This window comes from Anser cygnoides, chromosome 3 (assembly GCF_040182565.1).
Source record: "Anser cygnoides isolate HZ-2024a breed goose chromosome 3, Taihu_goose_T2T_genome, whole genome shotgun sequence".
Taxonomy (NCBI): domain Eukaryota; kingdom Metazoa; phylum Chordata; class Aves; order Anseriformes; family Anatidae; genus Anser; species Anser cygnoides.
The window spans coordinates 45,506,650-45,534,464 of NC_089875.1; the positions used below are offsets into that span (position 1 = coordinate 45,506,650).

The following is a 27,815-nucleotide window of genomic DNA, read 5'->3' on the forward strand; positions in this document are numbered from 1 at the left end:
AGCCGCCGCGCTCGTGCCCGGGCTGGCCGGTAGGGGCCGTTGCCACCCCCCGCCGGGGGAGGGGGGGCGGAGCCGGGCGCGGCGCGAGGCCGGGGCGGGCGGCGGCGGCGCTGCTCCTCGCCCAGCCGGCGGCGGCGGCCCCCGCGGCGGTGATGGCGGCCGTCCTGTCCCCGCGCCTCTGCGACAGCGACCCGGCCACGCCCGGCGCACAGTCCCTCAAGGTGAGAGCCGCGGCCTCGCCGCCAGGCCCGGCCCGCTCCCCCCCCCCCGCGCCGCCTCAGCGCGGGCCCGGCCCCGGCCCGCCGGCGGAGGGCGGGCGAAGTTTGGGGCAGCGCCGGGCGCGCGTTGCCTAGGCCGGGACGCAGCCCCAGCGGTCCCCTCCCGGGGGGCGCTCTGGGCGCCGGGGCTCCCCGTCAGGCGGTGAGGGGTCTGCGCGGGGCTGGGAGCGCGGTGCCGTGCCGGGACCTCGCGCTGCAACTTTGTGAGGGGCGTGCCGGAGGGGCCTCTCTGGGCTGTTGGGCTTAGCGGTGTGCTCCGCACGGTAGCTGTGGTCGGGCTGCAGCCTGTGTGCGGGTGTTTTCGCGTTCTCTGGTAAGTCCCTTGCAACAAACCGCCCGGCTGCCCGCAGTGTTTTACTTCCTGGGCCCCGAGCCTGCGTGATGCGAAGCGAAAGCAGAGATGTAAACATAGCACGCTCTGCTCTCCTGTGCGCGCTGCCTGCGCTTTGCAGGCTTAATAAAAACGAAGTCTCGAGGCAGAAAAGAAAAACTTATGCAAGGTCTTCCCTCTTAAAGGCCACGTTGAGATTTATCACTTAAAAACAGAAGTTTGGAAGTTTCTTGTTTTGAGTGTAGATAGGCTTTTGTACAGAAAACCATAGCTTTGGCCCTGTTTATGTATTTTTGGAGTGCGTTAGTGTACTGGGTGAGAAGTAGGAGTGAACTGCTGTTGAGACACAGCTGTGTTGCAAAAACTCGAGTGTGATACTGTTTTGGTTGGGACTGCTGGTTAGTTTATCTAGTTGAGTTTATGCAGGGTATTCTTAGTGATACTTGGAAGCATTATTGTTGGTAATACTAGTACAGATGCTGCTTGCCATTTCATTGAGGTTGCTTTTAAGTTTTTGTTCTTGTTGTATGAAAGACATTCTTCTTTCTTGAAGAAGAGTTGGAGTAAAAACTCCCCAAGAAAGAAAGAAAGAAAAAGTCACGTAAAGAATTCTGCAATACATGAAATAAACCAAAAGTAAAGGAGATGCTTTTCTCCTGCAACTTGCCTTGATTATAGTGCTATGAAGTCTTATATAACAAACTTCATTATTTGCTGAATTCTTTTTTAATAATAGTATTTCAAGTGATATGGTATGTAAAACATACTAGAGTGAAAAACACTAGCTAATGCAGACCTAATAATAGTTCTTGTCACTGTTTAACAGAGTGTGGTCGTGGGCTTGATCCATTTATTTCTGGCACATTAATTTTTATTTCTTAAAGTTTTCACAAAAGTTATGAAAAGTGATTCTTTCACACTATTCCAGCGTTTCAGTTACTTAAACAGTTGTTTTGTTCTTGGATCTACTGCTGGTCACAATACATAATTCACTTTGCTACTTCTGTCTCCTCTTTCTCACTTGTAATCATGCAAGGGCGTTCACTAAAGGCTTTGAGATTTTAGGTAGGAGTTAAACAGTCGTTTCAGTTTTTCTTTTATTTTTTTCCTCTCCACAAAAGAAAAGTTTTTGCTCTGTCCTTACTGTTGCTTTTGGGAGCAAGCATGATAAAGAGACTTAGTCTTGTCCCTGACTGTCACCAATGAAGGAAGTTTATTGGGTCTATACCTGCCTGGCTCTGCTGATGCCATAGGTAGTTTACATCAGGAATGATGAACTTGGTGGTCTGAGCCACATCTGTCTATTGAGTACTCCATGTACGCAGCAGGCGAGAAACAACCAGTTCTCTGTGCCACTTTGTGGCCTACAGCTAATTTCTATCAAAGAATAATTTGCTGCGTAATCTGTCCTATCAGTTTTTTGTAGAGAGTATTGTTAAATAGCTGACTACTTCGGGTATACTTGAACTGCAGATTGCCGTACGGTATTTTTTGATGTTTTAAATGATCCACTGAATACTTTTAATTTTTTAATACCTATTTGCATTTTTGTTTCAGGATGACACAGAAGAAAATTCCAATGATGGCAGCCAGCCATCCAAAAGACGACGTATGGGCTCAGGGGACAGTTCTCGGAGCTGTGAAACTTCTAGTCAAGATCTTGGGTAATACCATTTCTTTATTGCTAGTCTTACTGTAGCGTTCAGTATGCTAAAGTATTCTCTCTTCCACATTCTTTGCTTTTATATACTTCATATAGCTTCGGATTTGAGGGAATGTCCTGTAAGTAGCTGGGTGTCTTTTTCTCCTGGCATATTTTAAAAGGTCATATTTTAAAACCACACAGAACGTGCTGCGTCTTAATTTATAATCAAAAGCACAGCTTAGAAGTTTTAAAAATATTATGTGTTTCTGGAGTGAATTTTGACACTGTAGCATCTGCTTTTTTTCTGATGTCCTTTCCACCATTACAGTTATCCCTTTTTTTGTGTTCCTTCTCTCAGCATATTGATAAATGCTGCTTTTGGGAAGTACATATGAAGTGGGGTGTAGCTAAATGCCTTTGAAAAAGGTTAAGAGGATGTGGTGTTATAAGGGAATTGTCCAGCTATCCGTAGATGGTGGTCAGTAATGTAAATTGGAATTAGTGAATTTCTAGAAATGTAAGTATCCCTCTTATATATTCTTTGATTTCTTCTAATGCTTTTTTTTTTTTTAATACTCAGATACAGCTATTTTCCTGCTGAAAACTTGATAGAGTACAAGTGGCCACCGGATGAAACAGGGGAATACTATATGCTTCAGGAGCAAGTCAGTGAATATTTGGGCGTGACTTCCTTTAAAAGAAAATATCCAGGTATTTGTTTTCTTGTGTGTGTTTTTTTCTAAATTTTTCTTCTAAAAAAATCTCTGCTTTCATACATTTGAATGTAATCTCCGTGTCTTTTTGACCACAGTGTGAGCCAATTGTTAAAAAAAAAATCCATGGCAAAAGTATATCTCAGTGTTGTATTTTGTACTTCTTGATTTTTGTTACTGGCATATTGAAAATGTATACTACAGTTTTCAAAGCAATTTAAGACTTTACAGTATTGTCACTGAAAATCTGCAGACAAATCTGATTAAGGGTTAAGGTCAGCAAGTAGCTTTTGAAAACTGACCTCAGCTTTATTCTTAGATATTTTGTTAGTGATCTCTTACTCTATAGCTCTATCTCTGTATTCTGTTTCCCGAATTGTGGCAAAATTTCTATTTAATCTGTGGAAGGATTTCAGAATTAATTGGAAAGGTTCTACGATTTCAGCCTTCATAATTCAGATTTATCATACATGGTTCTTCTGTCATGGAATTCATTTTAAAAAGCATATTAAAAGAAAAAGTTAAATATGCCGCCTTCTGTACTTGATCATGTTTTCTGCATCCAAGCTCTCGAGGCAGGTTTCTTAAGTATATCTGTAAATCATAACTATGGGCAGGATTCTCAGAAAAATCGGATGTGTCCTGGTAGTGTATATTAAATGTAAAATAAACTTTTAATGTTGTTATGTTTATAGGAATAGTAGTTTTGTGTAGACTCTCACTACCTGGAAATAAAATTCTCAGACTACTTTGATATTGTTTATGGGGGATTTTGAGTAACTTCACACATTTTTATTGCTTTTTTTTTTGTTTTCTCTCGAGATTTAGAAAGACGAGATCTATCTCACAAGGAGAAACTCTACCTCAGAGAACTAAATGTTATCACAGAGACTCAGTGCACGTTAGGTAAGAGAAAAGATCGTTAGCTTCCTTGTTACAGTATTGAAGGTGACACACTGAAAATGTGATTCAGTCTAGTAGAGAAGAATTGGATCATTTGCAACTGAAAATGTAAATTCTGAAAAGAAAACTGGTTGATATTTCATTCTTAATTTGTGTAATTGGCCAAAGGATATTGGTCTTCCAGATTTATCGTTTAGAAAAAAAAATTGGATCCATTCTAATTACTTAACAAAACTTATGTTGTAAATTAACTTTTAGAGCCCTTTTCTCCTTGTAGAAAAGAGAACAACATAATTTTTCAAACTGAAAAGTCCATCAGTCTTGTTCTGCTGAGTGAGCTGGGACTCAGCAAACACTAGTGTATTTATACAAATCAGCGTATGTGTTAGATGTTGGAAGGGTGCATATTGAAGCACTTAAATGTACTTGAAATAGAACAATGCCCTTGATGCATTTTATGTTGAAAGAACTTCAAGTATTTGTTCTTCCTCTGCTAATACGCGTGACTTGGAACATGCTAGAGATTAAATGATGCCTGTCATGTTTTTTTTCTGTGTGTCATGGATCTGTGCAAATGTTAAATCATTTTATATCTTAACAGTTCTCGGTATACTTACCTTTATTTCTCACCTGCCAGCTCTCTTGATTTTTTTTTTTTTTTACTTAAATATGCAAGAGAGAACAATATCTATTTTTATCAGTAGAAGCAAAATGCTATATTCTGTCTCACATACACAGTATGTGCTATGTTAACCGTAAACAACAGGGATAGTTATATTTATCATTGGTGGTAGTAACATATGCCAACCTCCATTCTGTTGTCAGTGGAGGTTGGTTGCATTGGAGGCTTTCAAAGAGGCATTCTGCATGAGATGATAGCTGCAAACTGTCACGTTCTGACTTCTGAATTGAAATACTTTAATTAGGAGTCAGTCATCTGCGTGCAGTTTGCTGTTCTGAATTGCCCTCACAGTGATTCTTGATTTGTGTGGAGAACCTAACCTCATAATTTAAGTTAAGGTTGTACAAGTTAATGAAACTAACAGTTTACTGACACAAGAAACTGAAGCTAACAGTTCACCAGGTCCTGCTTACAGCAAAGGTGCTGCTTCACAGTGGAGTTGAGTAGGTGGCAGTCAAGTATGAAGGTGGGAGTTGTATTCTGTAGCTGTAAGCAAGAAAAGAAATGAGCCTTTCCTCCTTGGGGAGAAGCAAACTCTTAACCAGCCTTGAAAGCTGAATGTCATAAGTTCACTCCTGCTTGAGAGAGGGAGAAGCATTGTGCATAGTAGGTTGTTGTCTTTAGCTCCTCAAAAACTTCAGCTGATCATTGTCAGATATAAATAACCTACAGTTAGTTTTGCCAGATAGCATCATTATTGCTTTTATCTATTTTAGGTCTAACGGCTTTGCGTAGTGATGAAGTAATTGATCTTATGATTAAAGAATACCCTGCCAAACATGCTGAGTATTCTGTTATACTGCAAGAGAAAGAACGTCAGCGAATAACAGATCATTATAAAGAGTACTCTGTAAGTAAATAGTGTGCTAAGGGAACCAAATCTGTAACATGGAATATACATGTATTAAAAAAAGGGGTGCTCAAAAACTAATAGTGAAATGTATGTAAATTAATAAAATTATTTTTATTTCAGCAAATGCAGCAACAGAACACACAGAAAGTAGAAGCCAGTAAAGTTCCAGAATATATAAAAAAAGCTGCCAAGAAGGCTGCAGAATTCAACAGTAATTTAAACCGAGAGCGAATGGAAGAAAGAAGAGCCTATTTTGATTTACAAACACATGTAGGCAGATTTAAATTTCTTCTCAATGTCAATAGTAGCTCCTCGTGTGTTTTAGTAAAAAGTGTTTATTAGTACTGTCTTAACTATTTTATCTTCAGGGGGTTTGAATAGTCCTGTTACAGTTACGTAGAGACGTTAACAGTTTTGCTGGGTAATATTAATAAAAATAATAATTTCAAATATAGCTAATATAAAATCTTTTTTCAAATGGGAAAACACTTATGTCTGAGGAAACTTCTAAAGTTTCAATGTTACTTTGTCATGTCTCTAATGTGCTGGAACAGCATAATATTAAGAAGGATGTTTAGGTTACTAAGAAGCTTCTGTTGTTATCTGTTCATGTAAGTGGCTCATTCTTTTTTTGGAACGCTACTGAAATTTTGCCGGAACAGTGTAATGAGTTAAAAAGTAAGCTGTTTATCTAAAAGAGTACTTGCTCCCTATCAATTTTCATGTCCGTATTTTTGCTAGGTGTTACATTATTTTTGTATTAGATATATTTTATGCCTCTGTGCCTGATAAAAAAAAAATAAAAAATAAATAAATAGAAACCACACATGCTAGCTGTCATTTTGAAGCAGGAGTGCATGGCTCATGTGAAGACAGTATAGCATGTTTTTTCTCTTTGCAAATTATTACAGTATAGTAGTATATTGTGAAGAGTTTACATTTTTCTGATATTGAGACGTGTTACGTACAGGGTAGTAGATAATTGGTTTAATTCTGAAAGAAGACCTTCTATAAGCTTCCTTTGTGTTGCTAGTGGGATTTTTTTTAGTAGTACAGTCAGGTTTCAGAATGAGATGGCAATATTTTGCTACCCTCTACCAACATGGACTCACTGATAATTCATATTAAAGATGGTTATCATATAAGTTTATTGATTAAAGGTTATTGCTTGAATTGCTATATTTCTTTTTTAAAATTATTTTACATACTATACTATTAGAAGTACTCTTGCCTTTCAGTTCACTAGGCCCTTCCTGATTAGATGTAAATCTGTAATATTATCTTGAGAGTCGATTTCTTACCATTTGAATGAATTGAGCTCTCCTTAAGAGAACTCAGATAGCTGTTCCAACTCAATAAAGGGGAGAGACTGTTGAGTTCAAAAATATTTTCAGGGGGTGGAGGGTAGGGAAGGCTCAAAAGTTCGGCTGTGAAATGAGAACTTCATTATTTTGTATTAAACACCACAGATTATCCAGGTGCCTCAAGGAAAATACAAAGTCTTACCTACAGAGAGAACAAAGGTTAGTCCTTATCCAGTGGCTCTCATACCCGGCCAGTTCCAGGAGTACTACAAAAGGTATTTTAAAACCATTGCAACTGCTGATTCTCTTGCAGTGATCTATTTTCTCTACATCTAGCTGATGGAAAACATTTGCATGTATTTACTGTAAAGTTTTGAGTTAACTTTATGCTTGAGTCACTTGCTAGTCTAATAAATGCACAGCATGAGGGCTTCTGTCAACAACATAAATGTAGTACTGGCTGCAAGAGTGTTCCCTCCAGTGATGTATTGTGGCGCCTGAGCTTTCACCAGCTCAGCCCCTTACTGTGGTAAAAGCAGACACTGATATCACTCCTGCCACCCTCACATGTTTACTTACCTTCTGCCTCTGCATGTTTGCTAAGATTAATATCGCTATGTCAAAATGTTGTAATGCTGGCTTGTGGTCAGGTGCTTTCCATGTGACAGTCTTACTGTCCTTTTAAAAATTTTTAGAAAGTTTTTAACATTAAAAAAAAAAATCCCACCAAACTGTGATTGATCTTGTGGGCTAAGTTTAATGTCAGATTTTTAGGTGAGGGAGAAAGGTGTTGCTAGTCGAATTTTTCTATTTCATTAAATATGTATTGTGTAGACTTGAACATCTACACAAATTTTAGACTTTTCCCTGTGGGATGCTCCCTTTTGGTGAACGCAGGCTGATTTGAAAACTCTTGCCTAAGTTGTACCATCTGTACACCAGAGGTGGTACTACTCATCCTATACATACGAAGTTTTCTGTAGACAAGCTTTTTGTACGCATTTGCCTTGTTCATTCCAGTGTGTGTGCATACAGCCCCCCCATAAATTTGCATGTTAAAGGATATTCTTAAAGGACCTGAATTTTATTAAGTTGAGTTAAAAATACAAGAAATCTTGTTTATTTTGAGCATACAAGCTATAAGTGAAACTGGCTATCCTTCTTAATGAAGGACACAGCCTTTCAAAGCGTACATCAAAATAGCGTCCTACCCTTTACCTGTCCTTAATAGTAAGAGGTCTCTAACTTTTTTCCTAGTCTTTAAGGTCAATAAAAAAAGGGGGGGGGGAATTACACACATTAAGCTGTATCTGGCTATGAGCAGATACAGATTAGATCTTCACATTATTCTGGTAATATTTTTATTTGCCTTTTTTTCTCCTTCATTACTCAAGAATCTTGGTCTTAAATAGATCATCTTTACTTATTTTGCTTTGTACCCCAGCCATTCGTGTGCCTTTGGTTGGAGTTGTGCACACGCTATGTACTTAGAACAACAAAGTATATAGTCTGTTGGGTGTAGTAACATGAGTTGATTATAAATCTGTAGACATTCAGGTGACCTTTTATGATTATAAAGGTTTAGAACATGGCAAATATGTTCTTCCTTTGTTCCATGAATATTTACCTACACAAAGATGACAAGTACTAGATACTAGTTAATTTGTGAAGAGAAATTAGTAAGTTTCCTGCAATTTTTTTTATGTGCTTTCCTGAAAAAGTGAGCTGAAATTATTCAGATTTCTTACTTTCAAAATAAATTCATAAAGAATTATTTTGTAAATAATATCCATGCATAAAATACAAAGGCATTTGTTTGTTTATTTTATTACCTTTAGATATTCTCCGGATGAACTTCGTTACTTGCCATTAAACACAGCTCTTTACGAACCTCCTTTGGATCCAGAACTGCCTGCATTAGACAGTGATGGGGATTCAGATGATGCAGAGGAAGGGCGAGGTGATGAGAAACGGAAAACCAAAGGCAACTCGGTGAGACAAATTGAAAGTGTTCTTCAACAAAATAAAATCCTTTCCCTTCGCTTTTGTTAGTTTCAGTAATTTCCTGGTAGAATCTTTAACATTGGCAAAATGAGGTAGAATCATAACCTTGCCTTTTTAGTACTTCTTTTTATTTTATAACTTTTCTATCCAACTTTCCATTGTGCTCCATTTTTAAAGTAAATCAAACAAATATTTGTAATATCGGGCCCTCTCTTACTTGTTTCTAAAGAAGTTTTGAAGAGTCTTCCCAACTGCCGCTCTTTGTTTACTGCCTTTTCCTCAGGTCATGGGTCAGGTTGTTAGCATTTCTGAGGGGTGTGAACTTTAGTTTAGGTCACAGTATGTTTTGCTACTGAAGTTCCACAGAATCCATCACTAAAGCAAAGGACTTGGTAGCCTGGTAACTTTGCCTTCTTGTAATGTAGAAGCAGGAAGTACTCAATATTGAAACAGTTACTTTATTATAACTTAAAGAAAAGCTTGAAAGCAGTGGGATTTTTTGTTTGTTTTACAATACATCTTTAAAAAGATGTGTATGTGCTCTCTGTTTATGCAAACCCCAAATTAACTGTTACTGGAAGTTAAGGGAAGCTCACATACCTACCTGGAGAGTGTTGCAGGTGCTCAGGAGCAGTTGAGCTTCAGATGGGCTGTCCAAGCACAGCTGTATCATTCGTCTATTGGTGTTGGTGGTATATTGGCAATGACCATTTTCTAGAAATGGAACCCCAGTTCTAAGAAAAACAATATAAAACCGGAAATGCATTTAACAGTTTCTAGTTCAATTGACTAACGTGTTAGATAGTGGGTATATGTAATGCTAAGTTTCTCCATATAAACATTTATTTTGTTTAAATATTCACAAGCTACTCATAACTGAAGAAGAAGAGAAAGGGTCAGCTTGTAGATTTACAGAGGATAGTTGTTAATACACCCTTTCTGCTTGTATTTTTTAGAGAGAAAAAAAAAAGTAAACATCATGCTAAATGTCAAACAAAACTTTGATTTAATTGTACTCCATTATTTTTACACTTGGTCGTTAATCACCTCTTCCTAATTCCCTTTTCTACTGACTTCCATTTCTCTTAATGGTAAAGAAAGATAATTGGACTGAGCAGGCTGTCCTTCCATTTAACACAGAAGTTCAGATGCCTTTTTGGTGAGAGACTGCAGAAGGGAAAAATGTGGTTGTGTTGGAAAGGTGTAGGGAATATATGAGATGAGGTTCCTATGAAGGGGGTTTGGCTATGGAGCAGGGGGTTCTTTCCTAGTCATTAGGGCAAGATATCTGTTGGACACAAAGGTGGACAGTTGCCAAGTCTATTTTTCTGAGTCTTAAGCTGCCTAACATTTATCAGATTTCCCTGGTGAGTCCTACAATATGCTTTTTCCTTTTTTACCCTCCCCATTTTTGGACTCAGATAGCAGTTTTCCTGTTCTGTAGTGTCTTAATGGACTTGTTCTGAATAATTCTTCCCCTAGTTTGAAAAAAAAAAAAACAGCGAAACAATACCATTTCTATTTGCCAGGTAATTAGCTTTGCTTTTGTGTTCTACTCCTTCCTTTGCCCTCTGTCTGTTTTGTCTGTTTTGATTTTAGGTTCCGGGGCATAGGTGGATTACTTTATTTGTACTGAGTGCCTTTTACTGCAGGGCACCACAATTATTTGGCCTTTTGTTTTTTATTGTAATAAACTTGATTAATTATATTATTATCTGCTGAAGGTTTTTGGAGGCCTTTATTAACACTTCTCTGAGAAAAATCTTGTGCTGCTGCTCTTAATTATGCTTACATTGGTCTATCGTTCTCTTTGAACCTCTTCCTCTCTTTACCTTCCCATTCTTCAAAATGCTTTTAACTGCAGCATGAAATCTGATGTTTGGTTCTGTATTAAATATTCAGGTGTGTTTTTCCTCTGATGGTGTTCTTCTGCTGCAATCCAAATGAAATATTCAGAGTGCTCCTGGTGAAAATATGAGATGAGGGTGGCAGTAAAAACCTTCACATATTTAATTAAAGACAGTGTTATTTGGTCGTACACTTTAAATACAAGGCCAGGGCACTTTTAACTTTTCACTGGCCCTTTACTTTGTAAACAACATCATGCATATAGTCAATTTCTTGGTGACTTTCAAAGGAAAATGGTTCAAAGAATTACACTGTTGTGTGCTCCACTCTGGTATCAAGATCAACTGGAAAACACAACTGCTATTGCTGATGCCAGTCTCTTAGCATGAGAAAAGATAAATAATGAAGGTTATGAAAAAAGTGTTCTAGATTGTGATGCACCCCATGCTTTTGTAGAAGGAAAGATGTATCCTTCTTTTACGTTAGTTGGCTCTAAGGGGCATAGGAAAGACTTGTCTGTCTATCCAAAAAAATAAAAAATATAGCTATGGTATTTTTATTATAGGACAATTCGTCTGGCAATGTATCTGAAGGTGATTGCGCCACAGACAACCAGGAGGATTCTTTTCAGGGAAGACAAAAAACAAGAGACAAAAGTTCTACTCCAAGAAAAGATGGTTCCAAACGTTCTGTATTATCCAAGTCAGTTCCTGGGTACAAGGTAGAAGAAAAAAGCCCCTGACTGAACTTCTATACTGACCAGCCTCTCCCTGAAATATTTGTTTTTCAGTAATGTGGAACTTCTGCTTGCTGTACTTCACTACCTGCCCTCCTGTTGTGTGCTCCGTTTGCTTCCTTACTTCCTTTTTGCTTTTATTTCACTTGAGGCTTTCCTTTACTCTAGCTATACAGTGGCCTCTGTTTCTGTTAACTTCTCTGATTCCCAGGCAGTTACATTAGAACAGTCTATTGTGGATTTGTCATTGGAACTCTGCATCTTTCTGTCTGCCTGGACATAGCAGTCAGAATTACTTGCCAGTTCAGAACTAGCACTAGGTATCCATTATTTTTTGTACTGTTTCGTATGGCAGCATACCTAGAGATCAGTGCTGTAAAGTGCAGCTATGTGGCTGAACACATTGTGCCGATGTTCATTTCAAATAGTCCTTCATCCTGAGATGTTACAATGTATGGGATGAAGGACGAGAAGTTTATTACAGTCATATAGGCAACACTACACGACCACTTTAAGAGTATATGAAAAACAGCTTTTTATGTAGTTTGTACTATATAGGAAAGTTTGTAGGCAATATGCTTTTATCTGACTTGGTTTGGATGTTAATACATTTTAGCTATGAAGCAGTGATTGCCAAACCTAAGACCAAAATCATCAGTATTACTGTATAATAATTTCAAAAATTAGGATGATAAAAGATTAAGATAAAAAAAAAATCAGGAAAACTGGGAATTGACATGCATTATTTATGTTATTATTCGGCATACTAAGAGGGATTTTGAAAATAATGTAACACATTTAAAACACATTAGTGCCCAGTCCTGTTCCACTGAAGGGAATTAAAATTTTCCATTGACTTACGTGGGAGCAGGAATAGGTCCATAAAAAAGGAAGACACTACATTAACGTAGGGTTTATGTAGCAATCAGGAATGCATGTTGAGAGGTTATGAAAAAGGAAAATTTTTGTCAGTGACAAGATTGTACATACTGAGAAACTGTCGCAGCAGAAGTTGCGCTGTTGATGGTTTGTATTTTATATTCATAACTGTTTACTATCTGTATTTACCAAGTTAACAATAAATAAGCTATAACTAAGAAGCTAATTTCCAACAAGGATTGGATAAACTTTCTGTACATACAGTAACTGTAAAAGTTCGTAACAGGTGTCAAGCTCCAGTTGCGTTTTCTCTTTTCAGAAACTTACTAAAACATATGCAAATTACGGAGATTTAGACTGTGGTACCATACATCTATTTTTTTATATGTAACTCTGCAAATTGTTGTAGACTCAGAATGCATACCGATGTTCCCACGAACAAGAAATCCAAAGATGGCACTTGAATTTTTTTTTAGCTTTGTTTAACTTGATGTTGGAGATTGTGTGCCACAGGTTTACAGAAAGAAGTTTCACTTAACTTTGAGATGCCTGTGTGCTTGATTAGCCCAATCTATGAATGCATAGAGAGAGGATTTACAGAGCAGAACCTTTTTTTAAAAGTCATACTGGTAGCATACTGGTAGCATACAGCATTGCATTTTGAAAATGGATTCCTATAGCAATTACTCACTTCTAAAAAGTCACTGACTGTATTAGTAACAAGGCATTACTGTAAACTGACAGTGCCACATCTTTCTGATGTCAACGTACCCTGCCTGCATCAGCCATCAACCTGTTGATAAGTCAAGATGGTGATGCTGTGTTGGGATGTTGAGAGAACCGGCTTTCTTGTTTGTGGGAGTGTTTAAATGCTTTCAGTAAACACAATTATATGAGCTTCTTTAACTGGTAAGACAGAAAGAATCTTGTTTGTTAGCTCATTAAAAACACCAGATAATGATATATCTACCGTATGTGCCTGAGTGTTACGGCACTTCGAGCTGAAGGCTTAACTGATTTAAAATGTTGTCCCTGTGAATTCTAAATCTTTGTAATACTTTTGTTCTGTATTGTTCTCTAATATCTGACTATTTTTGTAGGACAGTAAACTTTTGGTTACATGTAGTTAAAATTGAAGGATAATTGCTATGGCATCAACATGCAAATGTATCATTATAGACACATTATGAGTATTAAAGGATTCACACATTTCCACTGAGTTATTTTTAAGCAAAAGAAATGATGTATTTTATATGGAGCTGTTTTTATTGTCAGTTCTTTAACAAAGAACAATTACCATGTGTTTTACATTTTGTCATGTTACAAGTAGCGAGTCTTTGTTGCTGCAGGACTGGCTATTGCAATTGCACACACAGGGTACTGTTAAAAGTACAGGAGTTTTTTTTTTGCACATAAAACTGAAATGTATTGAAACTATATTTTACAACACTTCTGTTTTAGGTCACTGTATATGCAAATGGAATTCTTTGCATTCAGAATAGGACCTTATAAAAATAGTGTGATTGGAATGCTTGCTTTGAGAGCTGCATGCGGCAGCAAGGAAGTTAAAACTTACAGAGCAGTCATCATTTTGACCCAGCATTCCTTCTCTCTCCCTTCCTTACCCCCCAATAAGGTGAAGATGTACAAAGCAAAATGTACTCTAATCAGATGGGATATTGTCACTTCCCATTTGGATTTGATACACTTTTTTTTTTAGTGTTTCTAAAAGCCATTTATGATGGTAGAACTTGAATTGTTTTGAAATGTGAAGTCTTGCATTATTTCATTTTTGTAAAAAAAAAAAAAATAAAATAAAAATCAAAAAACATAACAAAAAACCACCCTTCCATACTGTTGGAACTTTTATTATTAGTAGGCTGTTATTCCCCCCCCCCCCCCCCAAATGCACGATTTCTAATAAACACAATTTAGTGAAGTAAGAATTAGATGGAAGCATTGTTAATAAATGCACCCGTATCAGTGTCTAACTTTAGAATTATATATATCAGAGTGTTAATGCACATAACCGAATGCAAGTACAGTGACCGGAGAGTAGCTCACTTTAGTTTTGACGGAGTACAAGGGAGTATGCTGCTGTATATTAAAAGCAGTGATACTCAAATTCGTTAGAAGTCTGATTAGAGAAGTGCACTTCCTATTTTAGAAGGCTTGGTTTACTTAGAAGTAGATAAAAACACACCAACAAAAAAATTAGAATGTAGCCTAAACAACAGAAGGGTGAATGCTGCAACACTGATGAGGTTTAAGCATGTGCCACTTTTGTTGGGAGGAGCAGGGTATAAAGGTGTACATGTAGGACACATAGAATAGTAAATGATTTTGTGTGTTTTTGCTTCCATTATATTTATTACTTTGTAGAGACATTTGTGAATGTTAGACTTCTCTTACCGTTTTACTATATTTATGTATAAAACAGGTTGACTATGCTTTTTTAAAATAAATAAGCAAAAAAAGTCTGTATGAGTGCCTCTGTCATCTTTTGAAGGAAGTTACCTATAAACATCTCTGATGGTGTTTTGTTTTTTAAATAAAACTCTTCAGACTAGACAATTTGGAGCAGACTGTAGTTGTACTTTAACTTAAAAAAGCAGATGTAAAACTTCAGAAATCTTAAAGCAATGTGTCCTGACTACTTAAAAATGAATTAAGATACTATCTTACTAGATACAGGTGTTGGAAAAAGACTGGCTGGGGGGATAGACACACTTGAGGATAAGTTGCATTGCAAAGATTCCTGTTTTGTTTCTTTGTTTTAATATATGTATTGCTGGTTTCTTTCTTTCTTTTTTTTTTTTTTAATCAAACTTTATTCTTCTCCCCAGAAGTGGTTGGTAGTTGATTGGGTATGTTTTTGCTTACTGGCAAGCTGTTTAGTTCCTTAGAAAACAGGATGTGCCTTGAATTTGAATTCCAGCTAGTAGCTTCATCTTTGCAGCAACATTTTTTTTTTCTCAAAACTCTGGGACTAAAACTCTGGGACTAGTGGTTAATATCAGTGAGTACTATATTAATTTTAACCCTTATTTCTCACTAATTTCATTATGCAGAGGTCCAAGCTCAATAATATAACTACTGAAATATGTCTGAAGTATGCAATGCCTGGTTTGTTTCTTGGTCCTCACAAAGATATTTCTGAAATATGTCATGCCTTATTTCTTTGGTCCTCATCAGGATAAAACTTTTGGGTTTGCACACAGAATTAATACACAAATGTTACTCCATTTAACAGCCTACTATTTCTCTCATACCTTTTAAATGGGTCTCATGCACCCAAATAGGCTCCAGATTATCGCTTAGAAATACTATAAATGTAAAACTGTATTTCAATGCAAGGGAATGTATTTTTTTACTGCAGTTACGACTGGACTTAAGAAGGAATGGTAAGACAGCAGTGTATAACATAGCTTACCAGATATTTTAAAACTTGTTAAAGTCAAATTTATTGCTTTTGTAATTAAATTTCTATATTCTATAAAGACAATGAAAATGGGAAATTGTATTTAATTTCTTACACACAGGAAATCTGCATGGAGATTCATAATGAAGTATTCTATACCAGATTTTTTTTTAATGCTATACCATGTAATTTAGGAGTACGTTAGCTGGTGAATTCAGAGGAAGAAACTAGTACGTGCTTCTGCTACCTTTCAATTTATGTAAAGCCCACTACACGTATGCCAAGTTCAAAATTTTATGTGGTTAATCTAAGACTTTTTAAATGCTGCTGGTTGTCAATTATTGCCATTCGTGTTAAGGTTCACACATCATAGCAGATAACCCATTAATTTTGAGTTAAGGAGCTATGTTACATTTCCTGTTAAATCTGTAAATTCTTCTGGAATGAATTTATAGCCCTCTTCTACCCTTCCAGCCAAAGGTCATTCCAAATGCTATATGTGGAATTTGTCTGAAGGGTAAGGAGTCCAACAAGAAAGGAAAAGCTGAAGCTCTTATACATTGCTCCCAGTGTGACAACAGTGGTAAGTATCCGTATAAACTAACTGGATTCCTAAGGATTCAAACATTCCTAATGTTTGACAGATCTTTTTGTGGAAATATTTGTACTTGTTTATCAACAGTTCACTTGCCTTTTCTGTCCTTCATTAAAGCTTCATCCCTGTTTAAGATTGTATGTACTGTCACATTCAGCGTGCTGTTAGATTTCTCCAGGAGGCGAGCTCAGCTTCAGCTTCTTTCAATGCAATCTAAATTTTAAATTTCATTTCAGTCATAATTAATAATACTGATTTTAATCCAGGCCACCCTTCTTGCCTTGATATGACCCCGGAGCTTGTTGCTATGATCAAGACTTATCCTTGGCAATGTATGGAGTGTAAAACATGCATTATATGCGGGCAGCCTCACCACGAAGAAGAAATGATGTTCTGTGATGTATGTGACCGTGGTTATCACACTTTTTGTGTGGGGCTTGACGCTATCCCCTCAGGTAATAAAGTAGAGTTAATTGTTCCCTTCCCACCTCCTCCGAGTCCTGGGGTTTTTCTGTCAAAATATGTGTTGCTTTTGAAAGAAGAGTTTAAAATCAGTGTGAAGGGTAAAAATAAGCAGTAGCGTTGGAAAGCATCCACACACTAGGGCCTGAGATTTTTTTTTATAAGCTTTATTTCTGTGTATTTGGTTTTGCACAGTTTAACCTGGCATTTCCTGTATAGGAAATATAATTGGCTTTTACAACAGAATCCAAACAGGCTCACTCAGAGCTAGTGTTGTTTTTTTTAATATTTCCACAGAATACTGAGAATAATTACCTCTTTTCATAAAAGAGACCAGTAAAGAGGCCTCTAATGCTGCATATTGCTGGAGTATAGCTTTCACATTAACAAAGTTTGTTATTTCAGTCTCTAAATTAAAAAGTATGCTCAATTTAGCATTTGTAAACACCTTTTTAAACCCCCCTTCCTTCCCATTTTTTTCTTAAATGTAAAAGCTGGAAGTACCTAAATGTCAGACAGCCTGTACTTTTAAATTACCTGGCCACTCATATCACCTGGCTGACTCAAGGCAATGTAAAGAAAACTTCAGACATAAGTGACTGGTAGCAGTGTTGCTTTTCATGTGATAATAAATCAGTGATAAGTAAGCTCATGATAAAGTGTTCAGTGACAATATTCCTTGTAACTGCTACCTCAAATATATTGTATATTCCCATTTAGAGAAGCACGGGGAGCTTGCAGTTGCTTTACTCCAGGTTCTGTGGTTGATTCAACTTTCAGGCTGACCTACGGACAGAATCTAAGCAAAATAATTATATTCCTACAAAACTAAAAAAAAAAATAATAGCAAAGCAGCTTTTATGATTCCAGCTGTTGTAATATAAATAGTTAATATCCATGCTCAACCCTTTATTGTTCCCTCCATAAACGGGTTTTAGTACAAGGTCTAGTGCTGAACCTCTGCCAGCAGTTTAATCTGTGCTGCCTGACTGCACTGAAATAACTGACGTTGGTTTGGGGAATGGGACCCACTACCTTGTGGCACAATAGCAACATTCTCCAACTGCCATTCATTTCTGCTGTGAGTTACTGCCCACAACCTTGAACTGTGGCCACTCATCTGAAAATCTTCGCTTGCCACCTCAAAGTTTGTCTCTTCTTTCCTAATAACCATTGCCTTAGCAGAGCTGGCACTTACTCCCTGAGCTCCATAAACATTAGTGTAGCCAATTGTTACATGCACCGAGTCTGCAAGGGACAGTGAATTTGACCTGCTGCTTTCTGTATCTTTTAGAAAAGATGCTTGTATTTTAAAGAGAAACACTGGTTGCGTACATGAAAGGAAGTACTAGAAACAGATGAGCACCTATGGAAATGGTGAAAGGTACATAACTAGATGAGTGAGTAAAAAAGGTAGTTTCCCAATAATTGACAACTTTCTTTTCTTAGGTCGCTGGATTTGTGATTGTTGTCAGAAAGACTCTCCCGTACCCAGAAGAGGAGGAAGAAGGGGGAAAAACAGCAAGGAGGGCTAACCCCCACCCTCCCCCCCCACAAAAAAAAAAACAACTTGCTGTCCAAAATTTAACTGCACAAATTAAAGTGATATTTTGGTGCTATTTAACCAACCACTTTAAGAGGAACAATACCACTTTTTTTTTTCTTTTTACCAAATAAACTTTTAATTTTGGCTATAAAATTATTTTTGTGATATAAGTCACTAATCATGTCCTGTCAGCTATCTAGACAGAGAAGTCAAGTTCCCATTCAAAAAGAAAAGGCTTTCACTAATGAAATTTAAATTGTACATGCACTGTTTGTATAAAATTATAGTAACATTTTTGTTTATTTCAGTGCACTCATCAGTAAGCTCTGTGAAAAGAAAATTACAGAGCAATTTAAATATACACTATTTGCATAGCAATTGGTTATTTTGAAAGACTCAAACAAAGGGAAAAATACTCCTGGAAAAACTAACTTTCAGGGAAGAGTGAGCATGATCTGACCTTCTTACAATATACTGCAACTTCCTTTCAGTGAAAATTTTCTTTGCAAGCTAATGACTTATTCATATAAATGTACCGAAAAAAAATCCTGTAAACATCTTTTGAAAAGAAAAAAAATCACAAAAAGCTGTAAAGGGAGGTGTAAGAAAATACCTCTCAAGCTTAAGATCCTATATACTGCATTGCCTTTAATGAGGAATGAGAATGTCATATTGACAAGTAACAACAGCTGAAGGCTTCCTCTCCCTATAGTAATATTGAAGTATCGTGTACTCGATTCAGGTCATGGATTTGCAGAGGTGCTGAGTGACCGGACAGGCCTCTGCGTACAGATGGTTGATGGGATGTAGAGCACAAGCAGTCAAAATACAGGCCATCTGTCCCCTTAGGTGATTGTTTGGTTTTTCCTTCCTTCACCCTAGGCTCCTCAGCTTGACTGCACTCCAAAGTCACTGCGAATTAGTTTTACTGCAGATAGCTGGCAGAGAAAGAGTAGATTTTATTTTTAAATATGATTGAGATTGAGAGGGGGCACTTAAGTGCAGCTGTTTGTATTTTGCTCTTCGTAAAATAATGATAGAAGAAAAAGGATTAGAGCTGATTTTTTTCCTAAGCACCTGTTTAGAGATTCCCAACTCTACATTCATCTTTAAGCCCTGATCTCTAAAGTTGAATACTGCAAATGCTGTGCTTGCTGCTCATTTTACATGTAGGGCAGGATTTTACAATATAAAATTAAATATGGCTTTTTCCCCCCTCACCTCCCGACTTTCTTTCTGGTTCAGGAAACACAACAAAGAGTATTAAATATTACAGAAAGTTATTCATGTTCAATTTCACAGGCTGAAATTTGATTTAGTCCAGTGTATATGAATTTAAAAAAGAATTTCAAGTATTAATTTCAAGATTCCAATAAGTATAGTCCAGAAAACAGATTCTTCATCCTGAGATTCATCTTCTGTGGTGTGTGAGTATTTCTGGTTTGCCTCCATCTCCTCTGGGTTGTAAGAAGCCTCGCCAAAAGGATACTGTACAATTGTTCGATCGTAGTAGACCTTCATTTCAAACTCACTCTCCAGGTGAGAGGGGTGACCATAAATCCCTATTCCCACTGGGCGGCGGAAGTGTGCTGGTACATGGACAACATCTTGGCCACAAGTTACGGACTGTAACTCGTACTCATCAAAGCTGGGGTGAAGAGTTATATCAGATACATACAAATCCGCATCGCCTTTTAAACTCTGCATCTGAAGTACTATCTTTCCCTCGTGATTTAGTCTCAAGTAGCTGTAGTTTCCCGCTCCAATCTGACCTTGAACAACGTGAAGAAGAAGCCATTCTTCAGGTACATCCTCTTCCTCAAAGGTCTTTACCACAAATAGTACTTGAGCTGCCACAAATATTATCAGGACTCTCCTCCAGCGTGCTGCCATGACTATTTAAGTTTTACTCTGATTCTTCCTGCTGTCACGTGCGCTACCCTGCAAATACAAAAGAATTTAGATTTAGTATACTCCGTTCCTGGAAGGAATCAGTTTTGTTTTTAATTCGCTAATTTTTAAAAATCCTCTCTAGTTCACACAAAGGCAAACAACTTCAGCTATGTACATTTGCTAACTTTTTTCCTTTTTAAAACAGTAAAAAAAAAAACATTCTGTTGCTAAGTTCAGAGCTCTGTATGGTAGGATTGAAATGACCTCAGAAAACAGTTCAGGTGCAAATCTGTGTGCATGTATGAAGCAGTATGCATTCTGACCTGCAGCGGGAAGGGAGCTAGAACTAAAAACAGATCATGTACTGAGACAACACAATATACTAAATTATGGTTCTGCAGCATGGATTATTTCTATGACCAAATTTGGCATATTTTTACTGAAGAACTGCATTTACTTTTATAAAGTTTTTGTTACCGTACAAACACTCAGCTCTTTACAGCACTTGCCTACAAAACAGACGGCTCAAGTTGCTGGGACCAGGGGAAGAAGAAAAGGGCTGTTACAAAACGAAGACCCTTGTGCCCTTTCCCCCTTGTTGCATGCTCCCAGCCAGGCAGCCTGAGCATGCCCGCAGCACTCCAGTCCTTTCAACAACTGCACAAAGTGCACGTGCACAAAGCAGTAAGCTCTAAACTTTGTCAAAGCCTTTCAAAGCATACAGCTGACTGAATTTTACATGCTAGTCTTGGTCAAGTGTGGGAACTGGAAGTACATGCACCTTGATGTTTCAGATGAAGATTTCCACTCCCTCACGCCTTCCATGAGGACTGAGCAATTATCTTAAACGTGACAGCTGCTGGTAAATTGCTAGCATGTAAACAAACTGCATTACTACCACCGAAACGTCGCTTGAAGCTTAGTGGTTTTCCAGCTAGCCAGATCTAGGGACAAAAACGTACAAGCATTTCTGTAGTAACAAGTTTTCTGTCCCAGGGGCCTCTAGAACACAAGGCCACAATTCTGCGAAGGCAGCACCGTGCAAGGAAGCGCAGCGCTCACAGAACCTGCCAGACTGACCAAGCCCTTTGAACAGTGACAGAAAAGCTGTCTTCTGGATCAGAGAACAAGCCAATCCGAGCCGAGGCGGCGATGAAGCAACACCCGAGGGGAGGAACAGACGGAGCACAAAACACCTGGCTAAGCACAAGCGACGGCCGATCCCACCTGAGCTCCTGTCCGGCGCCCGGGAGATCTCAGGAGACCTTGGACAGTGCCGGGAGCCCGGCCGCCCCCCTCAGCTGCCTCCTCCCCGCGGGCCGGCCCAGGCCGCGGGCACGGAGCGGCGGCGGCGCGGCTCCGGCTCGGCTCCGCGGACGTGCGGCGGCGCAGGGAGGCGCGGCCAAGCCCCACCCCGGGGCCCCACCGAGGGACCGCCGGGCACGGCGCCGCCCCTCCGGCCTCGCCGCGCCCCCTGCACGCCCCCCTCAGAGCCCGGCCCGGCGGCCGCCACTCACCGCCGCCGCCACGGCCGTTACAGCCGTTACCGCCGGTACCGCCGTTACGGCCGCGCGCGAGCCGCCGCCCGCGGCCCTGCTATCGCGAGAGCGCGGCGGGGCGCGGCCGTCGCCCTGGCAACCGCCGCCCGGGCTGAGGCGCTCGGCGGGACGGGGCGGGACGGGGCGGGAGGCGGCCTGCGCCCGGCGGCGGCCAGCACTGGGCTTTTGTGTCATTTCTAGTTGGCTAGAGCTCCTGTGGCGGCACAAACTTCACCTTAAAGATCACAGGATGGGGAAAAAAAATGGAAAGAGGGAAAAAAAAAGGGATTTTGAGAGCCCACTGATTTCAACAGGCACCTTACCCTGGCTGAAATCTTTAAAGCTAAGCAAGACTGAAGGACTGGAATTGATAAAAAATCTTCACGGAGAATGTTGTGTACTGGGTGATAAAAGAGAAGTTGTTTATGCATCTCAGGGATCCTGTATTCATAGAATGAGATAATACTCTGCCTTCAAACCCTAGCTCTCCAATTTCTTCAAACCCACGTAACTTTTGTCCATGCCTGTCACAAACAGACGGGCTGCATGGACCTGTAAATGTGGATTCTGTTAAGGCTGAGCTTTCTTAAAATCAACGTCAGCCTTTTACCAACTGCTCAAAACACATTAAACTATTAAAGCTGCTAAATCTCATTATTTAAAGTTGTTCTTAAAATGATTGGATATTGAGGTTAGTCACAAAAGCACACAAAAACATGACGTGATGGGGAAGTGGTGTTTCCCTAAAATGCCCTAACATCGTAAGTCTTTTTATTTATTTATTTATTTATTTATTTATTTATTTATTTATTTATTTTCATGTAGCTAGTAGTTCCGTGTTGAATAGGTGGATACCCAAGCTATGACAACCTGCTGGGGCCAGGGTCCTTTAGCATTGTGTTGCCTTGGAATGGGACATCACTTAGGGGGTGCTTTGCTGTACGTTTCTCACTGCATCCGTCTTGATCAAACTGACTTTACTGGATCGGGGTTCAGCTGTGGCAACGGAGTTGGTATTCTAACTCCTGCTTGATCGGGTAAGAAGTTAGTTCAAGATCTCTGATGGTTTCTTGGATTTCTTCTCATTCCCTAATTTATATGAACTGTGGGTCGTTGGAAGTATTGTAGCTACAAACATTGAAAGATGAGAATGAGCTGTAGTGAAATGAATTGGCAAAAAGCACACTGAAATGCTCGGGAACAGTTGCAGACAAGTGCACAACGTGCTTCAGAACAAGTTCTGTACTCCTCAGCACCGTTTGCCTGCCTGAGCAGCACCTTTGTGCTCTATCAGCCTTTATTTACCGATGACTAAACCGTCATGAGGCGTTTGTAACTGCATCACTCGTGCAGATTGTCAGAATAAAGCTCCTATCCAGTGTCCTCAGGGGCGAGCTATTTTAGGAAAGAAACACTGCGTGTCCCGTGCGGTGAATTGGGTCACCTCAGCACCCGATGCCCAGGGCGGGGGCGGTCGCGCTGCCGTGGTAACGGCCCGGCCGTTGGGGCGCTCCCCCGCGCCCGCGGGGCCGCCCTCGCTGTGAGGAGCCGGGGACGGGCCCCGGGAGGTGCCGCGTTGTGGGTCTGAGGCGGGATGGAAAGGGAAGGGGCGCGGTGTTCCGCTGGAGGGAGAGGCAAAGCCGGCGTCGTCTGCGAAAAACACGCGGTGAGATCCCGGCTGTCGGCCCGCTTCGTCCAGCCGGCGTGCAGCCACCCGTACTGCGCGTTCCCTCTGAATAAAAGGGAGCTGTGCGTCTGGAGTCCGGCTGGCCAGGTAAAACCGCAGCGCCTCTCTTTGTAGGCTGTTGCTGTAGAGGAACGCTAACAGGGAAGGCAGGCACAAATAGTAACAGGGTCAGGTTTCACCTTTGTGCTTGGAAGATGCTAGCGTTGGCTGGGAGCTATGTCTGTCCGGTGTGAACAATGTAAGCGATCATGCTCAGCACCCACACAGCCACCCACTCGCTCCCTCCCAGCAGGGTGGGCGAGAGAATCCGCAGGGCAACAGTGAGAAAAACTCGTGGGTCGAGAGACACAGTTCAATGAGTAAAGGAAAGAGGTAGAATGATGTGATGAAAAACGCAATTGCCCACCGCTTCCTACAAACAGACCAATTTCCAGCCACCCTCTGAGCAATCTCTACAGTAGAAGACAACCCCTAACACCATCTTCTCACACTCCAGTTCTTTTGCAGAGCCTGATGTCACTGGTATGGGATATCCCTTTGGCCAGCTTGAGTCACCTGTCCCAGCTGTGTCAGCTCCCAGCTTCTTGCCTGCCCACATACAACTTGCTGGACGCTGGGGGAACAGGCTGGCAAAATGAGAAAGCCTTGATGCTGTGCAAGCACTGTTCAGCAACAGTTAAAATGTTGTGTATTGTCGTCACTAGTTTGGTCACAAAATCCAGAATAGCACCATACAATCTGGTGTGAGGAATGTTTACTTGGTCCCAGCCAGACCCAGTGCAGCTATATTGTAATTTATTAAGTGATTTTGGAGCAATAAATAAAAATGAGTTTGGAACAATTTTGTTAATTGCTCAAATATTATCCGTTTATAATTTTGCACTGTTTGTAATTTTAATTTGAGGTGACTCATTTAACTCTTCTTTATGTGCGTTTGTCAGCCATTACGTTTGTTAGGACATCAGCACTCGGTTTCCGCGCTGTCATTTGGAAATAAAACCGAGCCACTTCTTGTCTGCTCTGCTTCCCGTGAGCGCGTGATCGTGTGGAATCTGGCTGAATGTGCGCGGAAAGAGCAAGAAGGTAGAGTATCAGCTACCTACTGGCCACAGGGGCAACGCGGCACAGCCGGGAACTGGCCGTGGTCCTGGCCACGGAGCTGGGCACTGCTCAGCAGCTGGTGGGCTGCTGGGAGCCTGGTACTGCTGGGGAAAACCGAGCAAGCAGCAGCAACAACAGAGACCTTGGTGTACAGACCTGCCAGAGGAAACTCACAGAAGCACTGTGAAGACAGTTAGGCTTTACCACTATGCCATAAAAGGGACACTGACATTGTAAGCATGCCAGCACTGCATAACTAAGCATGCAGTGCCAAAATCACTAAATGCTAACTTTTCTGGAATATGTGCAGAACTAGTGTGCTCCATCCTGCTGTGTCTGGTCCTTCCTCTCCTGCCTCTGAAACACCGGTGTGTGTGTGTGTGTGTGTGTGTGTGTGTGTGTGTGTGAGCCGTGCAAGTATCTGATTTGGGAGAGTGCGTGAGTGAAGGAGAGGTATGGTGAGAGGACACGAAAAAGGCAGATGTTCTAATATCCTGAAAACCAGTGAGTGCTGGAGCCTCAGCAGATGGAGTTTGATTCTAGGGAGCAGTGCTAACTCCTCTTTGAGCTTAAATTGACTGGGAAGTAGAGGAATAACGAAAGAGAATGAAAGAGAGCAAGACCCCGAAAGTCATGACTACAGTCCCAGTGATACTCTGTCCAAAAAATATTATTATAGTGTGAGAGTTGAGAATCATTATGGACCTCTTTTGGAGCCACTATTGTGAAAGAGTTATGTGGTGTTGTCCATCACTACTAAAAATTTCATAGATTTGCCTATGATTTAATGTGTGAGAGTTGTGTCTTGTACACTGCTCCACACTGAACTGGCAATTCTACATATTATGAAAATAAACGTTGTAAAGAAATATTAACATTTTAAGTACTTCTGTAATATATGTCATCATTACATCTGAATCCATATAAGTGTAACACAGAGAATCAAAGAACAATTCAGGGAGTGGGCGTGAAACAGGTCTGAGAATATGGGGAAGACAAAAATAGAAGATAGGTATAGACAGTAAACGGAGACAGATAGACGGTATGGGTAGTTCTAATACAAAGACATTTGAGAGCCAGATTCACTGCTGCTCAGTTTCCTTCTTTCCCTGTTCTCTATCCACAGGCTCTTCAGCAGTCTTTCTCCCCCCAGACTGTACTCTCTGCAGTTTTGGCCTGCTTTTGCTTACCATATTTTTAACAAATGTATCAAGGTGGTTAAGGGATTCTTTGTGTGATCCATCTCTCCCTTCTGATAGACCTTGACACATTGATCTGCTCTAAAAGACTCCACAGCCTTTAGGGTAAAACCAAGAAATGGACCACCTATAGCTGTTGTGACTCTTCTAGTTAATTTTCTGCCTATGAAATCCTAAAATTTAATGAGATGTCCAAAGCCTCTCCACATTGTTAAAAGTAGCATCATAAAGTACAAATCTGTAGAAGCCTACCTGCTTGAACTGCTGAGATGGCCATAATGTGGTGTAGAGAGGGATGAAACATGAACCTGTTCTCAAAGTTGTTTTATCATCAAACTCTGTAATGATTTTTAGTGATGTATCCCCTCCTTTAGCCCTTTCCCACAGAAGAATTAAAATCAAGAGAAGGAAAGTCCCCCTTGCTTAGTGGCTGGGTGGCTGAAATACTCAACTGGAAGAAATATTTTTCAAACCTCTGTGCTACTGGGCTTGAATCAGGATTTCTTACCTCCAAAATGAACATGTCACCACTGGGTTCTCTGGGCACATCACCCTACTCCAAAAATCCCATTCCTGGTAGTTTTCAATGAAAATATAATTTGATTGGCACACTTACTATTAGTATTTCAGTGAGTACCAGATATTGTCTAGGCAACGAGGCAGATGGAGAAATCCTGGTGCATAGTTCTGTGCTTTGCTTTGCAATAGCCTAGGATTGGACTAGATGATCTTTAAAGGTCTCTTCCAAGCTGTTTTACGAGTCTCTGATTATTAAATTCTGTGTTATTCTGTACATCTTCCTGACAGATGCTGGCACAGGTGTGCGGTTAGGTAACTGTTATGCATTGTTTCTGAGAATCAAACTGTACTAGAGTTTTAGAATTTATTGAGTCTTAATAAAATTTCTACAGGGATAACACCTCAAGGAATTATTATTGGAACTCTTTTGGGAATAGTGCTTTATGTAAGGTTTAGTCCAGATGATCAACAAGTGGCAGTATGTGCTGAAAATCGGATCTACGTGTTAAGTGCAAAGGTGAGATACCATTCTTTGTAGCTATGTTGATATTGTCCCTTTAGCTTATTCTCTTTCAACTAAAATAATGATACAGTCGTGTCAGAATAATTAATCAAGTGCATTCATCTTCTCATATACATGAAAATAAGTATTAACTAATACTTTATAATGCATTGTATACTGGATAAGAGACTAGAATAAAAAGTTGAAACAATATCTCAATAACTTAGAAGTAGAAAACATTCTGACAACATCTGAAAAATTACTCCTACGTCATTCATTTTGAAGAAGCAAATGTAGCATTTAGTGTTTTTGCCAGCAGAATGATATAAAGGGCTGCATTTGGCTTAAGAAAAATCTTATTAAATTTATATTTTGAACACAAATCTGATATTATTTTTAATAATAATTATTAAAAACTTGAACTAATTGTCAGTTTTTGTTTTAAATCTGGTTTGTTTTTGTTTTGGCTTAACTTATCACAGAATGAAGCTATACTAGCTGAGTTGAATGGTCACCTGGCTCCAGTTACTGCTGCTGAGTTTTGCACATGGCGGAGAAATGTGCTTATATCAGTATCTGAAGACAGAAGCTTTAAGGCAAGGAAATTGTAGAGCTGCACTTTAAAAGATATATAGTGAATTTTTGAAGTAAAGTTGACTTTTTTCTTTATAAATGTTTACTGCAAGTTAAGTAAAAATCATCTTTGACTTTGTAGAGATCAGGACATTGTTCTTAAGAGTTGCTAGGGAAATTATTATAAAAATTAATTATTCTCTTTTTTTTTTTTAAGAACAATACACGTTTTATATATTCAAAACTTTCTACGATGAAGTGTTAACTTTGGTAATTTTTATTATCCAGCAAATGAACACAACATATTTTGATCTGTTTGGCTGTAAGTGAAGTGTTTCAGTATACTGAACTGAATTAAAGCATTCCACTTTGAGTCTGCTGACAATGATTGGAATTTTCTGTTACAGGAATATTTTTTTGGTGTCTCACATGACATGGTTGGGTTATTACATGCTGCCAGGATTTTTTGCCACACAGCATTTTACATGATGACACCATGGACTGCTGCTGTTGTATACACGATGACAGTTAAAGACATGTTAGGCAATAAGGAGGAAAAAGGAGCCTGGGTGAACCTAGGTGTGTCTTTCACAAGATAGTAGG

The 27,815-nt window shown here is 39.6% G+C and overlaps 3 protein-coding genes across 13 annotated transcripts in view; 2 read left to right on the forward strand and 1 right to left on the reverse strand.

Annotated features, from left to right (window-relative positions):
* Positions 1–4: 4 nt before the first annotated feature.
* PHF10 (PHD finger protein 10) lies at positions 5–18,223 on the forward strand. 3 transcript variants are annotated; one of them, XM_066994075.1, is made up of 12 exons: positions 5–221; positions 2,167–2,273; positions 2,835–2,965; positions 3,796–3,873; positions 5,269–5,402; positions 5,526–5,675; positions 6,875–6,984; positions 8,548–8,701; positions 11,127–11,282; positions 16,072–16,180; positions 16,459–16,647; positions 18,104–18,223. In XM_066994075.1, the coding sequence occupies exons 1-12, from the start codon at positions 153–155 to the stop codon at positions 18,187–18,189; spliced, it is 1,473 nt and encodes a 490-aa protein (XP_066850176.1). In that variant the 5' UTR covers positions 5–152; the 3' UTR covers positions 18,190–18,223. The 3 variants fall into 3 exon arrangements, with proteins under 3 accessions (XP_066850176.1, XP_066850175.1, XP_047901872.1); XM_066994074.1 differs by having other exon boundaries at positions 61–221; positions 3,790–3,873; XM_048045915.2 differs by lacking the exons at positions 5–221; positions 11,127–11,282 and having other exon boundaries at positions 3,790–3,873.
* Positions 13,978–21,766, reverse strand: C3H6orf120 (chromosome 3 C6orf120 homolog). Of its 4 annotated transcripts, XM_066994079.1 has the most exons (3): positions 21,611–21,716; positions 20,875–21,037; positions 13,978–20,141 (listed from the first exon to the last, which is right to left on the reverse strand). In XM_066994079.1, exon 3 carries the CDS (start codon positions 20,091–20,093, stop codon positions 19,536–19,538), a length of 558 nt encoding a protein of 185 aa, XP_066850180.1. In that variant the 5' UTR covers positions 20,094–20,141; positions 20,875–21,037; positions 21,611–21,716; the 3' UTR covers positions 13,978–19,535. The 4 variants fall into 4 exon arrangements, with proteins under 4 accessions (XP_066850180.1, XP_066850179.1, XP_013050097.1 ...); XM_066994078.1 differs by lacking the exon at positions 20,875–21,037 and having other exon boundaries at positions 21,611–21,766; XM_013194643.3 differs by lacking the exons at positions 20,875–21,037; positions 21,611–21,716 and adding an exon at positions 21,290–21,564.
* Positions 21,767–22,674: 908 nt separating this feature from the next.
* The window catches only part of WDR27 (WD repeat domain 27), a 132,460-nt gene continuing 127,319 nt past the window's right edge, over positions 22,675–27,815 (forward strand). For all 6 annotated transcript variants that reach the window (XR_007157531.2, XR_007157529.2, XR_007157530.2 and 3 more), the window contains exons 1-4: positions 22,675–23,405; positions 24,260–24,401; positions 26,530–26,654; positions 27,122–27,235. Coding sequence is in view for 3 of the 6 variants with exons in the window: in XM_048045909.2 (XP_047901866.1) it covers positions 23,226–23,405; positions 24,260–24,401; positions 26,530–26,654; positions 27,122–27,235 (561 nt within the window). In the remaining 3 variants the exon portion in view is untranslated. The remainder of the gene's footprint in view (positions 23,406–24,259; positions 24,402–26,529; positions 26,655–27,121; positions 27,236–27,815) is intronic.